Genomic DNA, 20,921 nt, shown 5'->3' with positions numbered 1-20,921 from the left:
AAGACCAGAATGGGAAATTTTGCTCTACGCATATAAAAACTTAGGGACAAGTGTTCAAAGTAAAGAACTGGGCTTCCTCTATACTTACCTCACCTAATTGATGCTAATGTTTTTGTCTGCTGTTGGAACTGAGCACAGAATATTCAAGTGTTGACTAAAGAGGATAAAAGTTAAAGATAGCAAAAAGAATCTATGACACCTGTCTTAACCTTATTCTTCTTCCAACCAATGCTTTGAAATCACTTAAACATTATTATTATTATTATTATTATTATTATTATTATTATCATTATCATTATTATTATGGCACCAGCTCAAAGGCTGAAGATTTGTGGTGGTAAAGATCATTGCTGTAAGGTTGACTGTTGTACATTTTAGCAGAGCTGTGGCCCACTTGAGCATTTCCTTTATGTTGGGCACCTTCTTCTTCCTCTTCCTCTTCCTTTTCTTCTCCTTCTCCTTTTTCTTCTTCTTCTTCCATCTTGTTTTCAAAGACATTTAATCTTTGTTGAAAACACCAGCCATCCCACTAAGTCTAAAATACAGGGCGTTTGGTTTCAAATGCTACGATTATTTGCATGCTGATTATTCATTCCGCTTTCCATATGCCCAGTCATCATCTTCCAGTTGCAATAAATTCTGCTTTAATTGCTGAGAATGATCCAAACAGCGTCTTAAAAAAGTGCCTGTGCTGATAGTGGGGGAGGCAAAACACGAGTTCTTTCCCACACACCAGCCTCTGAATTGCATCGAACGGCGCTTCCTCAGCTTCTTCAGGGGACTTAGCCACCTCCTATACCACTGACTTCTTTGCAGCCTTTACATCACTCAGGTCCTTCGAACAAAGAGCAGTCAGTCTGTATGCAGAAGAGCTGTGTCAGCAGAGAGCGACTGCTTCTACCCTTAAGTTGTACCCCGAATAATGAGATGAGGCAAAGCTGGCTGAAGAGAGCCGCGGAAGAAGCTCGCAGCTTTAACTAACCACTCTGTTCTTAGACAATGACATTGTTTCCAACAAAGCTGAAGAGCATGTTTCCAAACGCTTCAGGTAGCCCCGGCGGAGAGCGGTGTGGAAGAACCTGCGTGGAAGAGAGAGATAACCAGTGGCTGGGGGTGACGCTTTCCAGACAGCCAGGTGAAAACGGATCTGTCCTGGTAGGTGTTGAAGGGGGCCCACCGACCGAGCTCAGCCCCGGCATCGCACAGTCCAGGCGTGACCTTCTCATCCTTGTTTTACTTTTGTCTGACCCAGGCCTGTGGGCATAGGTGGAAAAATATATTTTACATGAAGAACGAAAATAAGCTCCCCAGTGGCGTTTGCTATGCTGTGCCTTCTGACTTGCGGACAGAACTGAGTAAGAGGATGGTTCCCTGTTACCAAGGTAGGTGTGGCGCGGAGCGTCAGGATGGGGAGAAGCAAAGGAAGGCCTTCAGCCGGCTTTTCTGTGCGCTTTCGTTTTGCCTCCTCACAGACGAAGATCTTAGTGATGGCCATTGTTTCACTCAGAGCATCCCGTGTAGTAGCTCCCTGCTTTTGAAAAGCAGTCCTTCGGTCTCATTTGAAAAAGTGTGGAAGCTAGCTGGTAATTATCCACTTACGCACTATATTTATTTTCAAATCAGTATAAGCACGTCTAATGCCTGGGAAACAGGATCCTTAAAGTCATGAAATTACATAAAAAGCTCTCATTAGAAAGAAAATGAGTACATTTCCTGTTTTCCTAGAAGCTTCTAGGAGTCTTTAAAAGGGTTCAAGGCATTAGTAAAAGCAAGGCCTCCCTAATTCCCTTTCCCAGGCTCATATGTATTTCTTGAAAATGTAAGGGATTAGTGTCCAAAGCAGAAATTCTCAACCTCTGGGTTGCGACCCCCTGAGACTAAAATAACCCTTTCACACAGGTCACCTAAGACCATATTTATAGTATGAAAACACATATTTATAGTATGATTCATTAGAGTAGCAAAATTGTGGTCATGAAGTTGCAACAAAAATAATATGGTTGGGGGTGACCACAACACAAACTGTATTAAAGGATTACAGCATTAGGAAGGTTGAGAACCGCCGGCCTAAAGTTTGAAGTCTGTCTCAGTGGAAATCAATTGCTGTGGGTATTTTACTTACAGAACTAGAATATAAAGATTAGTGTCAGTAGCATTTAAGATTTTTGAAATCATCAATAACTCTAAAACTGTTTTTAGAACACTAAAAATATGTGTGAATACCAATTCTTTCTAATGATAAAAATACTTTACCATCTCCATTATCATCCAAAGATGATTTTAATTAACTGTTAAAACTTTAGATGCATATTTAAATTTACCTACTGATTCTGATAATTTTAGGGTCTTTCATGTCTGGATTCTGATGTCACAAAAAGTCCATATGATAAATGTTTATGTTTTACCTTTGAATGCAAGAAGATAAAAGGTGAATATTAAATTTTCAATTGTAATAAAATAGTCTGGAGTTCTACATATTTATTATTCCCTTTTTCCTAATAGTTTTGTTTTATATACTTAAACACTTTCATGCAGGAGTTATTTTTTGCCAAGATATCTCTAGCTATATCCTTTTAAAAGTCAAGATTATATAAACATAGCCCACTGCAATTTATAAAATAAGGGCTCAAGGAAAATTCTACCCGAGCGCAAAATCACGGCAGAGGGTGCTAATGTAATGATGTAGTAACGTGTCAAAAGGAAGGCGTTGTCCTGGGTTTTCTTCTTAGAGAAGCTTATGAATGAAAGCACTTCAAAATAGGAAGCAGGGCTGTGTCATTTTAAAAATCCCCAAAGCACCTAGCCACAGGGCTTTGTAGTAGGAGAACTTACAAGTCCAGATGGGTCTTGATTCTTTCAGTGAGGTGAAATGGGAGAAAGGGGATAATCCCCTCAATAAATTGGTGTGAGAAAATTGAATATCCACCTGCAAAAGAGTGGAATTGGATTCTTTTCTTATGACATACACAAAAGTAAACTCAAAATGGAACAGAAATGTAAATGTGACACCTCCGGCAATGGAAGCCCTGGAGAGAGTAAGCACCTTGACACTGTCTAGTCAATGATTTCTTGGAGGTCACAACAAAAGTTCCAGCCACAGCAAGAAAGAGATGAGAGCAGGACAGCAGGCAGCAAGGCTTCTGCATAGCCAGGAAGGCCATCAAATGAGCGGAGAGATCTTTCCTTCCCAGGGAAAGCGGACCAATGGCTGATGGTTGCAGGAAGGTCAGTTGGTGTTACTAACCAGCAGGAAATGTAAACCAAACCCTGTAAGATCACCTCTTAACTATTAGAATGGGCAGTTACCAAAAAGATGAGCGATAACCGTTAGCAAAGGCAGCATGAGTGCGAATTACCGCAGCATGACAAAGGACTCTGTGGAGGCTTCTCAAGATCCTGAGAATAGAAACCCACAAAACTCGGCAGTCATTTAAGTAGGTTGAGAGTTTCATGGCTGGCGCATGTACGTGTGCATACATACAAAGACATGTAATTAGGAAGTTCTGCTAGTTAGAACACAATATGCCAGGCACAGAAAATAACACATAAAAACGCATGTGAAATCTAAACACACTAAATGCAAAGAAACAGAATGGCAAAGTGTTTGGGGAGGTGGGAGGTGGAGAAGGACCTGGAGGTCCAGTTTTATAGGATGAGTGAGTCTAACAGCTGTCTTTAACGTAACAGCTTGTTGTGGGTGTTTGCCAAGAGGGTAGATTGCCATTGTTTTTGCTAAACAAAAAGTTACCATGAAGACAGAGTGTATTAAGTTGCTTTAGGGAGGGGCCATTCTGTGGGGTGTGTGTATGTCCTGAAGAACAGACTGTTGTGCACCTCCAACATGTATAATAACTCGGGGAACTGCGAACCCAAACACAGAAATGCTACCGTGTAGGTTCTCACTCACTGATTCTTTTTAACTTTTAGTATATGTTGTGAATCTTCCCCATGAAGAGAAAGCAAAGGGAGAAATGCCTTTACCTGTGATTCATGATAGTAGTTCCTGTTCTCTTCCCTACGTTTTCCATCTCCAGGATTGCCTTAGGTTGTGTTTTCTTTATTGCTTCTATTTCCATTTTCAGGCCTTGGACAGTTTTATTCGTTTCCTTCTCGTTTGATTGTATTTTCCTGTATTTCGTCAAGGGATTTATTTTTTTCCTACACCTGTTTGAATTTTCTTGTATTTCTTTAAGGAGTTTATGCATATCCTCTCTTAAGGCTTCTATCATCTTTATAAGGTTGGACTTAAGGTCATCATCTTTTGCTTCAGCTGTGTGGGAGTGTCCAGGGCTTGTTGTAGTAGGATATCTGGGTTCTGGTGATGCCACATTGCCCTGGCTCTTGTTGATTGTGCTCTTACGCTGGTCTTTAGCTAGCTGTCTGTCCCTGGTGTTGGCTGCATGTTCCTGAGGCTGACAGTACTCCTCGGGGAGGCAGGCAGAGCCTTGAGCCTGAAAGTGGAGCACTTCTGCTGTTTGGGTGCTCCTGCAGGCCTGGATGTTCCTCTGCTGGCTGTGTCCCAGGTGGTCAGAAAAAAAAGGCTGGGCAGGCTCTTAATAGGCTCCTCCTGGGATGGCAGGCCTCCTCCAGAGCCCGATTCATGGTGATAATTTGAAGATTAATACAGGAGAGCTGAAGGATAGTAAATGATGACAATTACTGTTATTTTCAAAAGTGAAATTCAAGATACAGATCTTAAGAGGGATGATATCATTATCATAAAAATTAATCCTGAACAATTTGAAGTCTGAGTCAGGAGGATCTTGGGTTCAAAGCCAGCCTGGGCTACACAGTCAAACTCTATCTCAAAAATATATAGTCCCAATTTGTCTAAATCAATATTGAATATTTTATTTTAGATTTTATGAAAAATTTTGGAGAAAAGTTTGCATCGTGTCAAGCTGGAATATCTAGTTTTTACACACAGGTAACAGCCCAGTATTAACTCCAGTGACTGCGTGTGTAGAAGAGTAATTCTGGAGATTCTCCAGACTCATCGTAGATGTTACATTTGAATAACATCTCTTAAGCTGTAGACTATTGTCACCCTGTTTGTACCTTTTAATGTGCCACATATAATTTTAGAAAATTAAATTGTAAATGACGGATACAACACAGGATTAGCTAAAAGCCACACTTCAGACTAACGCCCCTACCAAGAATTTAATGGAGATCTAAAGAAGCTAGTTTTATTTTGGTAACTTAAAAACCAACACTATCTACCCAACTATATTGTTTTTAATTACCAGGTAAGGGTGAAGGAGATACATGGGTCTGTTTTTCATCAAAATTATGATAGTATGAGGGTTAAATTTACTTGACTATCTGAGGTGATACCAAAGTCTCTTTACTCCCTGAGCCCTCAAGTTAAATAATCATAATAAAAAATAAAAAATAAATGTTGCCAGCTCTCTCAAAAAACCATGATGATCCATGAATGTTTTCCAACTCCTTGGAGATAAACATCATTTTGTGTTAACTGCTTCTATACATGTTAGCATATTTACAAATACTTATAACAATTCTTTCTTGGAAGTGAATACATTGAAAGTTCAGAATTGCTTAGAGAATATACAATATGTTAATTAGGTTTGATTGCTATGAGTTGTTATGCAACAGAGAGAAGGGCCTGCTTCTTCCCTCCTTCCTTCCTAGTTATGGTAAAATATGCCTTAAATTTCACTAGCCTTTTTATTATCTGAGCTGAAATTGTTAGGAACACTATTCAGTGATTTTTGCAAATTGAAATAAATTAAGCCCTTTCTCCTCTCTGGTAACACATGATTATCCTGGTAATGAACCCTAATGAATTATACACAGATGAGTGTCTTTCGCTGACCCACATTGCCTTTGTCCCCAAAGCTTACTCTAGTGTATAATGGCCCTGCCTTTCATATTTGAAAGCCACTGGTAAATGTGGAGGGAGTTTGAGTTTCTTCTCTAAAATTCTACTTTTGGCTCTTCTGGCTGTTTAATATATGGTTTTATATTAATAAAATGTTCCCATTTAAGAGCATCAATATAAAATCCACTTCCTGACTATTTGCCTACAATGCTGTATATTTGTAAGCGGTTTGGGGTAGTGAGATTTAACTTTCAAATGATGATTTTTTCTCTTGCAGGATTTAATCGTGATGGGGGCCCCGGGATCATTTTACTGGACTGGCTCTGTCATTGTCTACAGTATAACTGCAAACAATTACAAGGCATTCGTAGACAGACAGAATCAAGTCAAATTTGGAAGTTACTTAGGTACTGTAAACAGTTGACCAACTCAGATTATCTGTGCCTTAGAAATTATATGTGCTGTTCTAAATGTCCCATTGGCCAGTGACAATTAGGTATATCAGAAACTGTCTCAATTAAGCATAAAGCCAATTACTTTTCATTAACTCCATGTCTTATTCTGACATTGGTGACTACAGTCGTCATCCTTCTGTCTTCATGTAAGAACTGTTGAATGACCACTGTGTCTTAGGAAGTACCCCCCTTCCTTCCTTCCTTCCTTCCTTCCTTCCTTCCTTCCTTCCTTCCTTCCTTCCTTCCTTCCTTCTGTCCTTCCTTTCTTTCTCTTTTTTCTTCCTTTTCTTCCCTCTTTCCCTCACTCCCCCCTTTCTTTGTTTCTTTCTCTCTTTCTTTTTCTTTCTCTTTTTTCTCTCTTCTTTCTTTCTCTCTCTCTCATTCTCTTTCTTTTTCTTTCTCCTCCTTTCTTTTTCTCTTTCTCTCTCCTTTGTCTCTTTCTCTCTTATTCTTTCTCTTTTTCTTTCTCTTTCTCTCTTTCTCTCTCCTTCTCTTTCTTTCTTTCTTTCTTTCTTTCTCTCTCTCTTTCTCTCTTTCTTTCTAAAACAGAGTTTTTCTATATAACCCTGGTTGACCTCTGTCTCCTGAGTGCTGGAATTAAAGGTGTGAGTCACCACTCCTGGCTCTCTAGGAAGTTTTTATACTAAACTCTGTATTAATTTACCTATTTAAACACATGTCTATGAATACATTTGCATTAATTTATAGAATATCAAATGAAAACCAATGGATCTCAAAATAGCATTCTAGAAAAAGGAGAATATTATGAAGTATATTCTAAAAATTGTTATTTTGACCTTTCTAAATAGCACATTAGTTTTAAAATATCTTGGATTGTTTCTCAGAGTTTAACTATTTTTATTGTCCTTTTCTCTTTTCTCTTCATTATTATTTCACAAGGCAAAAGTATCATATTTTGTCACCAGTTTCTACAAAACTCAAATTTTAAGTCAATGTTTCCCCTACAGTAGAAATTACATATATTCTGTAGTTTCTTTAAACAAAGGTTTATTTGACCCATCTGTGCTTTAAATGTGACCATCTTGTGCTTAGAAAGAGCGCTGGGAAGTAGCGTTTTAATATCCTTCGAACAGAGCCCACAGGACATTCCATTATCTGTGACTGGAGGACGTCATGAGTATTGCAGAGTATGTCTCTTTATCACGCAAAACAATGTTTTTGTGTAAGGTCCATATGATAGAAAGGTTGCATGAAATCTGGAACGATTGTCATTTGAAAGCGTCAGCATTTCTTGTACTCTCAGCTGTTGCGGCTGCAATACTGGAAGCCTGCTGCACATTATATTGCCTATAGAATAATAGAACAAGTTTCAAGGTCATATTTTCAATATTGATAGCTTTAGAAATTCAAATCTGTGTCCCTGTTTTTATAATATGTATGTTAAAATTGCCTGGATGACCATTGTAAGTTAATATGTTTTTGAGGCATTTTCTAAAATAGACATTTCAAATCGTTTTGTTTCGCTCCGTTGCAAGGAGTTAGAAAAGCATGTAGCTGCTGTTAATGGTGAATGTCATGCATTTTTCCCCTTTTACAAAGGCTACTCAGTTGGAGCTGGTCATTTTCGAAGTCCACATACCACCGAAATCGTGGGAGGAGCCCCTCAGCATGAACAAATAGGAAAAGTAAGATTAAAGTGATTAGCAGTATATTGTATCAGTTGAATTTGGTCAAGATTTATTTGTGGCTCTCAAATAAATTTGGTTGGGAAATTTTTAAGGAGAATCACAGCTTAAGCAAGGCTTTGCTATGAGTAAATTGCTTATACGTACAATTATCTACAGATGCCCCGGAACGTACTGGTTATTATTTAGTAGAAGGGAGGTCAGACAGGTACTGCTGCATGGTAAGACTGGAAAGAATAGAACAGAAAAATTCTGGTTCTAAATATTTCCACTTTGCCACTCAATTTGTTGCTAAACCTTTTTTTCTGTGCCTTCTCTACGGGATCCAAAAGTTAGTTACTGAGAGAACAGTGTTGCAAGTCAGGCGTGTTGACGTGATTATTAATAAGTCATGGTACACCTAAACTTTTTAGTGGTAACAGTTTTATTAAACGTGATATTTTATATTTGTTCATTTATGAGTTTTGCAAATTGATGTTTTGACTAAACCAATAAGTTGTGTGCGTTTGTTTGTTTTTTTTTTTTTAAGAGAATGTTTGATAGGAAAGTAAAGGCTTTTGAATTCGTTTTCCCCACTGCAGGCATATATATTCAGCATCGACGAAAATGAACTGCACATCATCCATGAAATGAAAGGTAAAAAGGTAAATACAGCTCAGCTCTTAGGGGTGCCAAGGGCTCCTGAGGGGAAGCCTGTGCGCTCTCATTGTGCGTGTGCTCTGCTTCGCCACAGTTCGGCTCATACTTTGGAGCTTCTGTCTGTGCGGTGGACCTCAACGCGGACGGCTTCTCAGATCTCCTCGTCGGGGCTCCCATGCAGAGCAGCATCAGGGAGGAAGGGAGAGTATTCGTGTACATCAACTCTGGCTCGGTGAGTCTGATGGTCCCCAGGCCGGAAGTCACTTGTGAATTATAATTTCAACCTGAAACTGCTCTTATTTCACAGTTCTGAGACGATAGCTCCTTTATGAAACTCCTGTGTGTGTCTACACAAGTGCATGGCACATGTGCGCGCATGGCGCATGTGCACGCATGGCGCATGTGCACGCATGCCTATCTGGGCCATGGTGTACAAGTGGAGGAGCTCAGAGGCAATCAGGCCTCTCCTACTACAAGTTCCTGAGATCTAGCTTGGGTCGTGAGACTTGTACAGAAAGCGCTTTTATCTACGAGTAGTTTTGTCAGGTCAAACATACAGTCTTAATTGTATTTGATGGACCAAAGTAAAATTTCTACTGCTGTACGGAAAATGAAACAGAGCACAACCATGAGCAGCTGCTCTGGAAAGGGGAGATCGGAGCGCAGTGGAATCTATGTATACAGCTTGTGTGGGCTGGCTCACTCTAGTAACTGAAATCTCCTTCAGTTTCATTTGGGCACAAAATAAAACTGTAAGAATGCTTTTTGGTAATAATTCAAAATGGATGCTTATATAACCCAATAATCACTGTACTCATTTGATTTAGTAAATTATGAAGTGTTTGTTCTTCAGAATAGATGACACACTCGATGTTTTCAAGGTCTTGACCTGAAAGCAGAAATAATGTGTGTTGATAAAACACTATGGCACACTTCCTCTGGATTATTTCTTAAAAGAGTATGAGATTGGTATCATTTATTCTGAAGTGGATCCTGTGTCTTGAAAATAAGAGCAGGCTTGTGAAAAAACTGGTTCATGTCTTAGGACAGAGCAGCTTTTAGTCAAGGTGTAGCAGAGTGTACTTGCAGCCTCGATAAGTCAAACATGTCAGAGAACTTAATAAGGGCTCATTTCCAATGTCAAGCTAAACTCCACTCGACACAAAGGAGAAAGGTGTCCAGTCTGAGAAAGATGGAAGAGTCTCAAAATTCGGAACCTAGACTAGAGGCATCACACATGCAGAGATTCCCTAGACTCTTTTTTAAAATTAAGTTTACTATGGAGAGGGCACATTGCCCTCAGGACAGGGGTCTCCCAGATCTGAGCGTCCCGTTCACAGCTGGGCTTGGGTGAACTGACTACACCCTTATTTCAGCAAGTGTCTCTCATTTTTCCCTTGTGGAAAATATATGCTATACTTCTCTTAACAAGGAGATGTTTGAAAAATAGTTTAAGAGTGCATGGAGATAACTAGAACCCCTGCACAGATGTAGCCCATGGCAGCTCAGTCTCCAAGTGGATTCCCCAGTAATAAGAACAGGGACCATCTCTGACATGAACTGATTGGCCTGCTCCTTGATCACCTCCCCCTGAAGGGGGAGCAGCCTTACCAGTCCACAGAGGAAGACAATGCAGCCAGTCCTGATGAGACCTGATAGACTAGGGTCAGAAGAAAAGGGAGGAGGACCTCCCTTATTATTGGACTCAGGGAGGGGCATAGGAGAAGAAGAGGGAGGGTGGGATTGGGAGGGGACAAGGGAAGGGGCTACAGCTGGGATACAAAGTAAATAAACTCTAATTAATAAAAATAAAATTTAAATTAAAAAAAGAGTAGAAGTCATCACTGGAGTAACGGACCATTCTCTCTCACTGAAAGCTTAGACTACCCCTGAGTGAAAACACACAAGAGAAGGGCCCAGAGAGCAGAGATAGAGCCTCTTCTCAAGGCTAACCTTTGCCTTCCCCTCTGATTTACCCAGAAGCACTGCCATTGAATACTGGGACCTCTTTAGTGTTTGCTGTCCATTTTTAAATCCTGTAGTATGTATTTTTCTCTCTCTTCACATTTAATCTATTTTTAAACTCTCTGAAATGCCACTAGCCACTAAGAAGCAGAATATTTTCTTTTCCTCATCCGCTACTGCCTGTGCTAATACGGGAAAGGAGTCGCTAAAGGAGTCTACCCTTGTTTTTTCATAGCTTGAAGAAGTCCTGAACAGGCAGACACTCCGGAGTTGTTCTCAATGAACTAAAAGGAAGGTTACTTGAATGGCTTGCATTTTGACCTAATCTACTAAAGAGCTCTCAGGGGTCCCCAGTGAGCACTTTCTTGCCATTCTTGATGACTGCAGAACACTTGAACAGGAGCAATCGCCACTGACTTCCCTTGCGGTTATATGTGATCTGTCTTCCCTGCCTCCCTTTCCTTTAGTCATTTCCTCAGGAGCCTGTTTCCTCTATCCCTCCCCAGTCCATGGACCTAATCCTGTGCCACATGGAATGGTGTGATTGCATCTATAAAGATACATTGAACATTTTAATTCATTTAAAATAAAATAAATGATCCTTAGTAAAAATCTGGTCTGGAGCATACTATGAAAAAAGTTGAAAATAATCCCAGTTGTGACCTCTAAACTTTAGGGTTGAGTGAGACGCCAGAGTCATTGGAAGACAACGTGGTAAATGGCGGGTGAGAAGCACATGCAAAATAGGAATGATTTACTTTGGGCCAAAGTAGTTCAAGGAAAAAATAGTAATTGAGAGCGGAGAAAAATTAGGAATTTTCTATTATAAAAGAAAAGGTGAAGGGCACTTGGGCAAAGCATAGGATATGGTTTTGTGGAGCGAAGAATAGATTTACCAGAGAAGAGGATGTGATCTATTAGTGGCATGTAGAATTTGTTTCTAAATCACGGGCTTGGAATGATCACAACTCAGCATCATAGCATTCCTAGACAGCTTATATATAATGTATACACATTATATTTAATAGCTCACCTTCAACTTCAGAGATAGCTGTTGGCTGCTAGGATAAATTTCCACAGGGCAGCTTAAGTCACTCTTCATCTCAGAGACCTCCCCTGGCTGCCTATTGTTCACTTCAGAAAGAGTAAAATTCCATCTTAATCCAGTTGCTGTATACTGTCAGACAACAATTTGGCTTTGGTTGTCTTGGTCATTATATACGACATATTAATTAACCTATTAATTAACATGTATATTAATACACACATACATATGTATTACTCAGACATGTAACAGTTTTGCTGATCGCTTTTACTGTATATCAAAACCACATCTTCCTTGCAGTAGCCATCTGGAATTTCACATTATGAAAGTCTCTCTGAGGTCGTCTTTCCTTCCTGCTCCTTATTGGAATTCCTTCCTTGCTTCAGTTAGAATTATTTTCCTTTCTTCTCATTAGTGCAAAGCAATTTGTACTTGTAAGTCATGTACATGCTTGTATTAAGCCCTTCTTGTAACCGTGGTTTCTGGAGGAAACAGGGTGATATATACATATGTATGTACGCATGTATATATGTATCTGTCTATCTGTCTATCTATCTATCTATCTATCTATCTATCTATCTATCTATCTATCTATCTGCTCCTCCTTGGCCCTTCCACCTGCTTGTCTGCCCAGTGCATTGTCTTTGGCAAGAGCTCAATAAATATTTGTTAAATTGAATTATCAAAATGATTTATTGGAGTTTCAAAGCTAGGGATCATGATTTCGACAATTTCCCATGTCCTTTGAGCTCTAATCATGCTATTATATGTGTTGACTTAATAAATATTTATTGAATTGAACCTAGATGTGTGTACTGAAGCTCAGTCTGTGGCTTGATGCATTGGAAAAATCCATATCCAATTATGGCAGTAAGTCATCTGTAAAGTTGTCAGGGAGTTTGATCATGACAGCGTTCTTTCCATTTTTACCTAGGGAGCGGTAATGGACGAAATGGAAGCTGTACTCATCGGGAGTGACAAATACGCTGCAAGGTTTGGGGAGTCTATAGCAAATCTTGGTGACATTGACAATGATGGCTTTGAAGGCAAGTTAAAACCCCTCATTTGGTACACCATTTCCACTTTTAAAATAGCTGAAGGAAGAAAACGTGATTGTCATTTGTGTTGTTTGAGGGGGCTGGAATGGTCTGCTGTCTAACTTTTTCTATGTGATGTTAGTTGTTGATCTTTGCTGTGGTTAATTCAAGGGTGCTGGTCAAAGCATGTTATTGATTCTAAAAATACCATTGAAAATAAATAGCATAGTTCTTTACCCATCTCTAAAACTGTAAAACTGATGCCTATGAAACTGTGATATCCATCTTTTTTTTTTTTTTTTTAAAGATCCTTATTTTAGAAAGAAAATACAAGGGGTGTAGAACTTTGGGCTTTGATCTTTTACTACCAGGACATCCCAGAAACTGAGCAAACCAGCTGAGTTTGGCTGTGAAACTGGAGCACGTTCTGGTGAGCCCTGCTATGCCAGGAACACTGAATGCTGCTATGCTATAGGATTTAGAGAGTCACAGCATTGGTGAGGGCAGCTCTGAGAATTAGGGCAGTGGATATCCATCAACTGATACCGAAGCATTTTCAGGATTAAATAAATGGCACCATCGTCACCATGATTGCTGCTCAGGATATCAGCATGTTTGTAGAAATACTTTCCTCTACAAGGCTCTCCTCTTAGTCTACTACTGGGTGTTGATTAATCTGATAAAACTGTGTACGTATGATGAATGTGTGGGAGAGGAGAGTGAGCAATTCCCCAGAGAGCAGTAACTTTCTACAGTTCAGAAAGTGTGTTTTAAATAGTTATTTTCATGGCTCAGAATTGTATATTGTGTCTTCTTGGTATTGTTATTGACATTTAAAATATGGTTTGTATTAAAAAGCTGCCAAAATTAGCACTGTGATTGAGGAAAAAAAAATTCCAGACATTATGTGCTATTATGAAAATGAACTTTCTATTCTTTAGATTTTAGTTAAAATAATTAAAAACATTACACGTTAATAAATACATAAATATGCCTACCAGAATTATGTGGTGTAACAATGGCGTGTTCTTGCAGCTATGGGATGCTAGTTCTCTCCTTCATGTTACATGTTTTTACATCACTTAAGCAATGATATTAGTCAGCATGTCTGTTACTCTTGGGTTTTTTCACATGAGATCATATTTTTTTTTCTTCCAGTGTCATAATTCAATGTTAATCACAATAAATTCATTCTGTCATTATTTTACAAAATAAGACATTTTCTGAAACCGTATTTGTATGTGTGTATCTTTAATATATATCACTGGAGAAAGAATTGATTCTGAAGCTGTTTTTAAGTAATAGAAAAGGCCAGAAGCTCAAAACTAAGGTTCTTGTGGTCATACACTCTCATATTTTAACATGCCAGATGCTGTCATATGCAGCTAATGTCCCGTATCCTTTCATGCTGAGCGTATGTGTCCTTGTGCTCTCATTCTATGAATGAGGGAACAAGACACAAATGAAACATGGGGTTCACAGCAGCGGGGCACAGAGCAAGGCTGAGTGGATATCCAGAGGCTTAGCCATCCCGAGAGAGTGCCCTTCAAAGCCATCCACTCTGTTGTTTGCCATGCACACACTATTACGCATCATCCTGAACATTAGGAAGTTAGTATTTTTTTTTTTCTGGAAGAACGGTTGAGTTTCCTTATAAGAGAGAGTTTTCATATTATGTCACACATGTTCAGGATCACGAAAGGCTAGGTTTCCAAGTTAATTCTTTGCGTTCAGGAGTTCTAATGTTTCTACTATTTACATCCAACAGATGTTGCCATTGGGGCTCCACAAGAAGATGACCTGCGAGGAGCCATCTACATTTACAATGGCCGAGAAGATGGGATCTCACCCACCTACTCACAGGTCAGCCTTCCCAAAGAGCATTGGTGATTAAAGTCCCCTCATCACTCGACTTGCAATATGGACTTCTTTCCTTTCAAATACTTAACATTTTATTTTACCATGTGATACTGGTAAATGGCCCTATTTATTTATTTATTTATTTGGTTTCTCAAGACTGAGTTTCTCTGTGTAGCCTTGGCTGTCCTGGACTTGCTTTGTAGACCAGGCTGGCTTTAAATCACAGAGCCACCTGCCTCTGCCTCCCCATGTGCTGGGATTCCAGGCGTGCACCACCACACCCAGGAATTGTCCTATCTTAATAAACTCTCAAAAGTTTTTTTTTAAACCATTTATTTCCAGAGGGTTCTATTCCATTTTTATTCTTGATTTTAGCCTATTACAGATGTCTCTGCATGTGCTGTCACATCTGTGTTCTTGAGACGATGGCCATGCTTTTCTAAGTCTGCCCGTGTGGATATGAAGTATGTTTTCTTGCAGCTAAAGCTTCATGCTTTACAGAGCCAGCACAGGGAGTCAAATGTTCAATGAGACCATGTTTTCTTTTCTGTGTAGAGTAATTAAACTGATAGCATCTTAATACAATTTTATGACAGAGCTCTCAGTTAAGTTCTGTATCTTGAAGACTCAGGGCATTTCAGTGCATAAAAAGACCTACATTTGAAGTCTGAGAAAAAAAGATTTTCCAAAAATTAGCTGACATTATTTTGATGAGGCCACAAGCAGTGGGCAAATGACCCTCTAGATTTAATATAAAAGTTAGACATATGCCAAGCAAAAGATACTGATTTTTTTTTCTTACTGTGAATAGCATCCATTTATTTCTAATTTGCTGTCTGGGCATGAAATTAAATAGATGGAGCAGACTGATGAAGGGACTGTTCTTAAATAGTAAGGAGTTTGTCTAAACCAGTAGGCTTTCACCATAAACCTGAATGGGAAGAATGGGAAAATAATAATAGACATCGTATTTTCCAAAGTCTATTTATTAATGTTGATTATGGAAGTAAATGCAGAACTTGAAAAAATTTCAAAGGAATACGAATTGTTTTAGAAAAACTCAAAACTATACTGTAAAGTATTACCTTTTCACAACATAAATTTTGAGTAACAAAATAGATTTCAGGTCTGTTTCAAGGTGGGGAATTTTGCCTTTCTTAAAGCGTTTGATTTATCTACAACGCATTTTGTTAGTGTATGTTAGTCAATGTACAAACCTCAGAAGACCCAAGCTAACATCTTGGAAATATTAGATGTTCAGTAACATGCCCAAAAAATTATTCTCCCTCCCCCAGAGAATCGAAGGACTTCAAATCAGCAAATCACTACGGATGTTTGGACAGTCTATCTCGGGACAAATTGATGCAGATAACAATGGCTATGTCGGTGAGTAGACACTAGGCCTGGTTTCGGGAAAAGCAATGACAAGAGGCTCTTTTGTGGACCCTGCTTTACTGTGAACATGAAAATGACATGGAGGACTTCAGCTTACTCATTACTGTATTTGTATATTCTTAAGGTTTGAAGCTGAGCCTGAAATGATCAAGCAAGTTATCAGTTTTACACTGTTAATGACTTAATGTTAGAGCCCTTGTTCTTGAGGAAAAAGGAAATACCTAAGAAATCAATCAATCAAACAGGTGGTGAAAAGAAAGGAGAGGTCTGGAAAGATGTGAAAGGAGCTTTTGGATGAGTGTTTCTCACTCAAAGCATTGTGTGCTGTCTGGAAGCCATCACGGGTCTCTAGTGTGCAATTTCTTTGCTTTCTTTCTTTTTTAAAAATAAGCAAATAAATGTATTTTACATAGCATACCCACAAACCATAAAATAATCAAAAACTAAGGATAGAAATGAATAAATGTATAAAAATTAACAAAATAATTTCTAAGTAGATTTTTTATTAATTCTTATTTTTTATATTAATCACTGGTTATTTACTTTGTATCTGAGCTGTAGCCCCCTCCCTCATTCCCTCCTAATCCCACCCTCCCTCTCTCATCTCCTCCCTGCCCCTTTCCAAGTTCACTGATAGGGGAGGTTCTCCTCCCCTTCCATCTGACCCTAGCTTATTAGGTATCTTCAGGACTGGCTGTCATGTCCTCCTCTGTGGCCTAGCAAGGCTGTTCCTCACTGAGGGGTGGGGGTGGGTGGAGTAAAGGAGGCAGTTGTTGAGTTCATGTCAGAGATAGTCCCTGTTCCCCTTACTAGGGTAACCCACTTGGATACTGAGCTACCATGGGCTACATCTGAGCAGGGGTTCTAGGTTATATCCATGCATGGTCCTTGGTTGGAGAAACAGTCTCATAGAGGACCCTGATGCCCTGATGTATTTTGTCCTTGTGGAGCTCCTGTACTCTTCTGATCAAATTACCTACCCCTTTTATCGTATGATTCCCTGCACTCTGCTGAAGGTTTGGTTATGAGTCTCCGCATCTGCTTTGATACACTGCTAGGTAGAGTCTTTCAGAGGCCCTCTGTGGTAGGCTCCTGTCCTGTTACTTGTTTTCTTTGCTTTCTTGTGAAATTATTGCTGTCACTATTTCTGAGTGAATAGATCCAGAGAAATGGGGACATGGATCTAAGGTGGCTAGTTTGCCTTTTCCAATTAATTTTCTGTAAATGCCATTTTGATACAGTCAAGAGGTGATACACAGTTAAGTATTTGTGGCTGCAAGGTAATTCCCTTTAACTAACAGTGATCATTATTCTACCCCGCTGTTTTTTACCCTCCAGATGTAGCGGTTGGTGCTTTTCAGTCTGATTCTGCCGTGTTACTAAGGTGAGGTTGATGTGTTTCACTGCTTAATGAGTAGGTAGTGGGAGGCAAGCTTTTAAATCCATGGCCATTTTGACGCTCCTTTTGGTGTCCTGAAGTTTTACTACTACATTTTGGAGCTTCTCCCCTTGCCCGGCTATAATTAAACAGACCATCAGATAAAGCTTTTATAAATTTAGATGACAACGTCTCTTGATCTGCACATAAAAGACGATGAAGCATATATGCATGTACTCCCGTGTCAGCATTTTAGCGGCACTGCTTGGTTGTCAGGGACAAATGTCATTTTTATCTTAAGGTAAAATAATTCTATAATTAATATTAATAATTTTATTGCCTTCTTAGGACAAGGCCTGTGGTGATTGTTGAAGCCTCTCTAAGCCATCCCGAGTCAGTAAATAGAACAAAGTTTGACTGCACTGAAAATGGACTTCCCTCTGTGTGCATGGGTCTAACCCTGTGCTTCTCATATAAGGGCAAAGAGGTCCCAGGCTACATTGGTAAGAGCGCCCTACAGAGCCAGGGCCGCACTTGAATGTGCGCTCATTCTTTAATCCAGGACTCAACTGTGAGCCCTCACGGTTTGTTGCCATGAGAATTTGACATTTCTTTAGAGAAGAACAGAATAATCTTTTGGTGTGCACTTCTTGCCTGTCTTTTCGGCTCTCAAGTTGTTGTAACCAGTGTGCGGGGCACAAAGGAGATTAGCATCCATGTCACCAGGCAGAGCCAGGGCCATCACTTGCCGCCTTAGCCTGAGGTGTACCCTCTGTGCTTAACCTGTGAAATCTTCAGAATCAAAAGACTGCACCACAGCTCCTCTGCTTCACAGGGATCCTTTTGAAATGTTTTATTGTGATTACTGCCTTTTTAACAGCAATGGAGACAGTACCTAGAGACTCAGAGATGCTGTGCAGGTGTCCTTGGCTCCACCAAGCCCTTCAAACCTGGAGCTAGTATAGGTAGGAAGGAGCGAGAGGCACAGTAAAGTATAGGCTGTCATATCTGGATAATTAAAGATGCTCCTCTGGGGACTAGACCTGGATTTAGTGCTGCCACCATCAGCTCTGAGAACTGTGCCCATTTTCTATATGTAGGGAAGTCTTAATTGTCTCCCACAGAGAATGTAGCATTGATGTGGATCATCCAAGAGGTTAGTTAATTCAAACTCTTTTGTGCACACACACACACACACACACACACACACACACACAGTATTAGAGTAGCTACTAATAAAAATGGCCCGCAATAAGTCATACATTTACCTGGGATTATCATCATTTGGATATTAGTCATTTGTGAAATTGGTTGTGCAACAACCTTATAGACTGCTGTTGTATGAGGATCACAGATGCTGCTAATTACTTATTGAGCTAAACTCTGGCTGTGTAATAGAGGTTCCAGTCTGAACAATTTTGTTACATAATGGGCAGAATGAACTGGCATCTGTACTTTATGAGACTTGTTTTGTTTGTTTGTTTGTTTGTTTGTTTAATAATGCTCTTGAAAAGCCCTGGCCAGAGCTGAAGTAATGAGAAGATGAGCAAGCCTTCATCTGGTTATTGGCACCTGAGGAGCGTGGCCCCAGAGTGAATTACAGATTAGAGTAGACAAGTTGATGGACTGTCTGAAAGGCACATGAGTGGATGAGTCTGTTCCCGTCCTTCCACCTCCATTGTACCACACAGTTTTCTCTTAGTGTCGGAGAATGAATGTATGAAACATCAATAATCACAGTGTTCTTATAAAACACGCTTTAAAACTGTCATCAAGTGACTTCGTGTGAAAAAATAACCCATATAGTAGGTTTGTTTGAAGCCCATACGTCTGCCTTGTGATGGGAATGGGTTTTTATTCCCTTCTTCTCCCTTTCCTTTACTTGGCTCGGTGATGAATTTGAAGATTGCTACCTCAATTGCAGCTCTCTCTTGCTCTCTGGGTTATTAAATTACAGTTATTATAATGTTGAAGTCAATTGATCTGGACTTTATTTTCTGAATTAAATGAAATGAAATGAAATTAAGTGATGGTTGAAAGATTTATTTGAAAATAGATGTAGGAGTAATACAGGTTATGCTTGTGTTACAGGTAAAATATTTTCAGAAGAGAAAGTTTCTCTTAAAATTATAAATGAGTGTTACAGGAATTACATAAATCCTTTAATATTACACTCACACCTCATTACTCCTGTGCAGTGAGGGCAACTCAGCAGAGTTCTGTGCCTAACTCACTTTGTAAAAACCCATTTAGATTCAGGAACTGGGGATTACTTCCTTGCTATAATCTGCCTTAATGATTTTATGGTTTTGTAAACCCCGCCCCCTCCTGTTTTCTGATCTGAGGATCTGGGTTTTCAGCTAAATAATTGACTATGTCAGATTTGTAATCAACCCCTCCAAAACACTAGAATAGTTGGGAAAAGGCCTACGTGTTTTTCTCTTTGCACCGTTTAATTCTAGAGGGTCAAACTATGAACAGTAAAATTACGAAGGATGGCAACTGGACTGAAGGAAAGTATATTTTAAGTAAAACCATTTTATAAAAGTTTGGCTTATGATCTGTGTGTTCATTTTAAATAGGAAAATTAAGTAAAAAATATGAAGCCTTCAAATAAGAAACATAAAAATAAATGAACTTCACAGTAGTGGAAGTTAGTCATGTAATCACTGGAGATAGATTTATCCTGAACCATGTCAGAGCTCGGAGCTTGGAGCTCAGTCTATACTTCTGTCACCAGGTGCTGTGTAGACAAAAGAAACTCCAAAGACTTGTGTGGTTAGTAATAATTTTGATAATGTGGTTTTCACATTTTTATATGTGGAAGGATAAAGCAACTAACTGAAGATGTCAATACCAAAAACTTGGAAAGAAGTTAATGAGATTTTCATTTTATTAAAAATAATTTGGAAATCATATGCTATTTCCTTTTCCTTTTTGCACACTTCAGCTTAACTGTGTAAAGATAATCCACGGAAAGAACGTGAGGTATTTCCAGTATGACGTATAACTGTTACTACCTCAGTGCCTTAAGCGCAGATGCTAACTGTGGTTCTCTTGCGTTTTTGTGCAGTTTTGTTTTACAACATGAGCTTGGATGTGCACAGAAAGCCAGAGTCTCCATCAAGATTTTACTTCTTCTCTAATGGCACTTCCGACGTGATCACAGGAAGCATACAGGTTTCAAGCAGTGCAGAGAAATGTCGGACACACCAGGCATTCATGCGGGTAAGGGAGACCACTGAGTATGAAATACAGACACCCATGTCATTCCTGCAGCAGCAACTTCCTGTGCTTATGGACTGCGCCTCCTGTCCCGGTTAAAGCATCGGGCAGTGCTAACCTGGAGGACGGAGAGCGCACTTCCCGATGGGTCCATTCATCTTCCTCTCATCGCCTTTGCCTGTGTCCTTGCTCCCAGAGACGTGCCTAACCTCCTTCCTCTTGCCCTTTCCCTGTGCTTCTCCACCCTCTTGCTTGGAAATGTATCTACATCGTTCTGCTGGGCCTCAAAGGTTTTGTGTAGTGTGTTTGGGATGCTGGGGGAGTAGGGATGGCAGTTTGCTTTTCATGACCCCCGCTAGGCAGAAGCCAGCAAGAGTGCATGTGGATCCTTCATGCTCCAGCCGTGTGCGGGAGCGGGTGCAGTTGCGGCA

At 39.7% G+C, this 20,921-nt stretch overlaps 1 protein-coding gene across 3 annotated transcripts in view; it reads left to right on the top strand.

Annotated features, from left to right (window-relative positions):
- The window catches only part of Itga4 (integrin subunit alpha 4), a 73,344-nt gene that overhangs the window by 17,768 nt on the left and 34,655 nt on the right, over nucleotides 1-20,921 (top strand). For 2 of the 3 annotated variants that reach the window (XM_055600599.1, XM_055600600.1), the window contains 13 exons: nucleotides 1,049-1,155; nucleotides 1,253-1,382; nucleotides 4,860-4,927; nucleotides 6,123-6,252; nucleotides 7,861-7,946; nucleotides 8,528-8,590; nucleotides 8,680-8,817; nucleotides 12,530-12,641; nucleotides 14,401-14,495; nucleotides 15,788-15,878; nucleotides 17,226-17,271; nucleotides 17,614-17,768; nucleotides 20,339-20,493. In XM_055600599.1, coding sequence (XP_055456574.1) covers nucleotides 1,049-1,155; nucleotides 1,253-1,382; nucleotides 4,860-4,927; nucleotides 6,123-6,252; nucleotides 7,861-7,946; nucleotides 8,528-8,590; nucleotides 8,680-8,817; nucleotides 12,530-12,641; nucleotides 14,401-14,495; nucleotides 15,788-15,878; nucleotides 17,226-17,271; nucleotides 17,614-17,768; nucleotides 20,339-20,493 — 1,376 coding nt within the window. Of the gene's footprint in view, nucleotides 1-1,048; nucleotides 1,156-1,252; nucleotides 1,383-4,859; nucleotides 4,928-6,122; nucleotides 6,253-7,860; nucleotides 7,947-8,527; nucleotides 8,591-8,679; nucleotides 8,818-12,529; nucleotides 12,642-14,400; nucleotides 14,496-15,787; nucleotides 15,879-17,225; nucleotides 17,272-17,613; nucleotides 17,769-20,338; nucleotides 20,494-20,921 lie in introns of those variants that run through there. The other variant, XM_055600601.1, reaches the window with a different exon arrangement.

This window comes from Psammomys obesus, unplaced genomic scaffold (assembly GCF_907164565.1).
Source record: "Psammomys obesus unplaced genomic scaffold, mPsaObe1.curated_primary_1811, whole genome shotgun sequence".
NCBI classification, from domain to species: Eukaryota; Metazoa; Chordata; class Mammalia; order Rodentia; family Muridae; genus Psammomys; species Psammomys obesus.
Note: the sequence above shows the minus strand (reverse complement) of the source record. Positions and strands in the feature narration are given on the sequence as shown.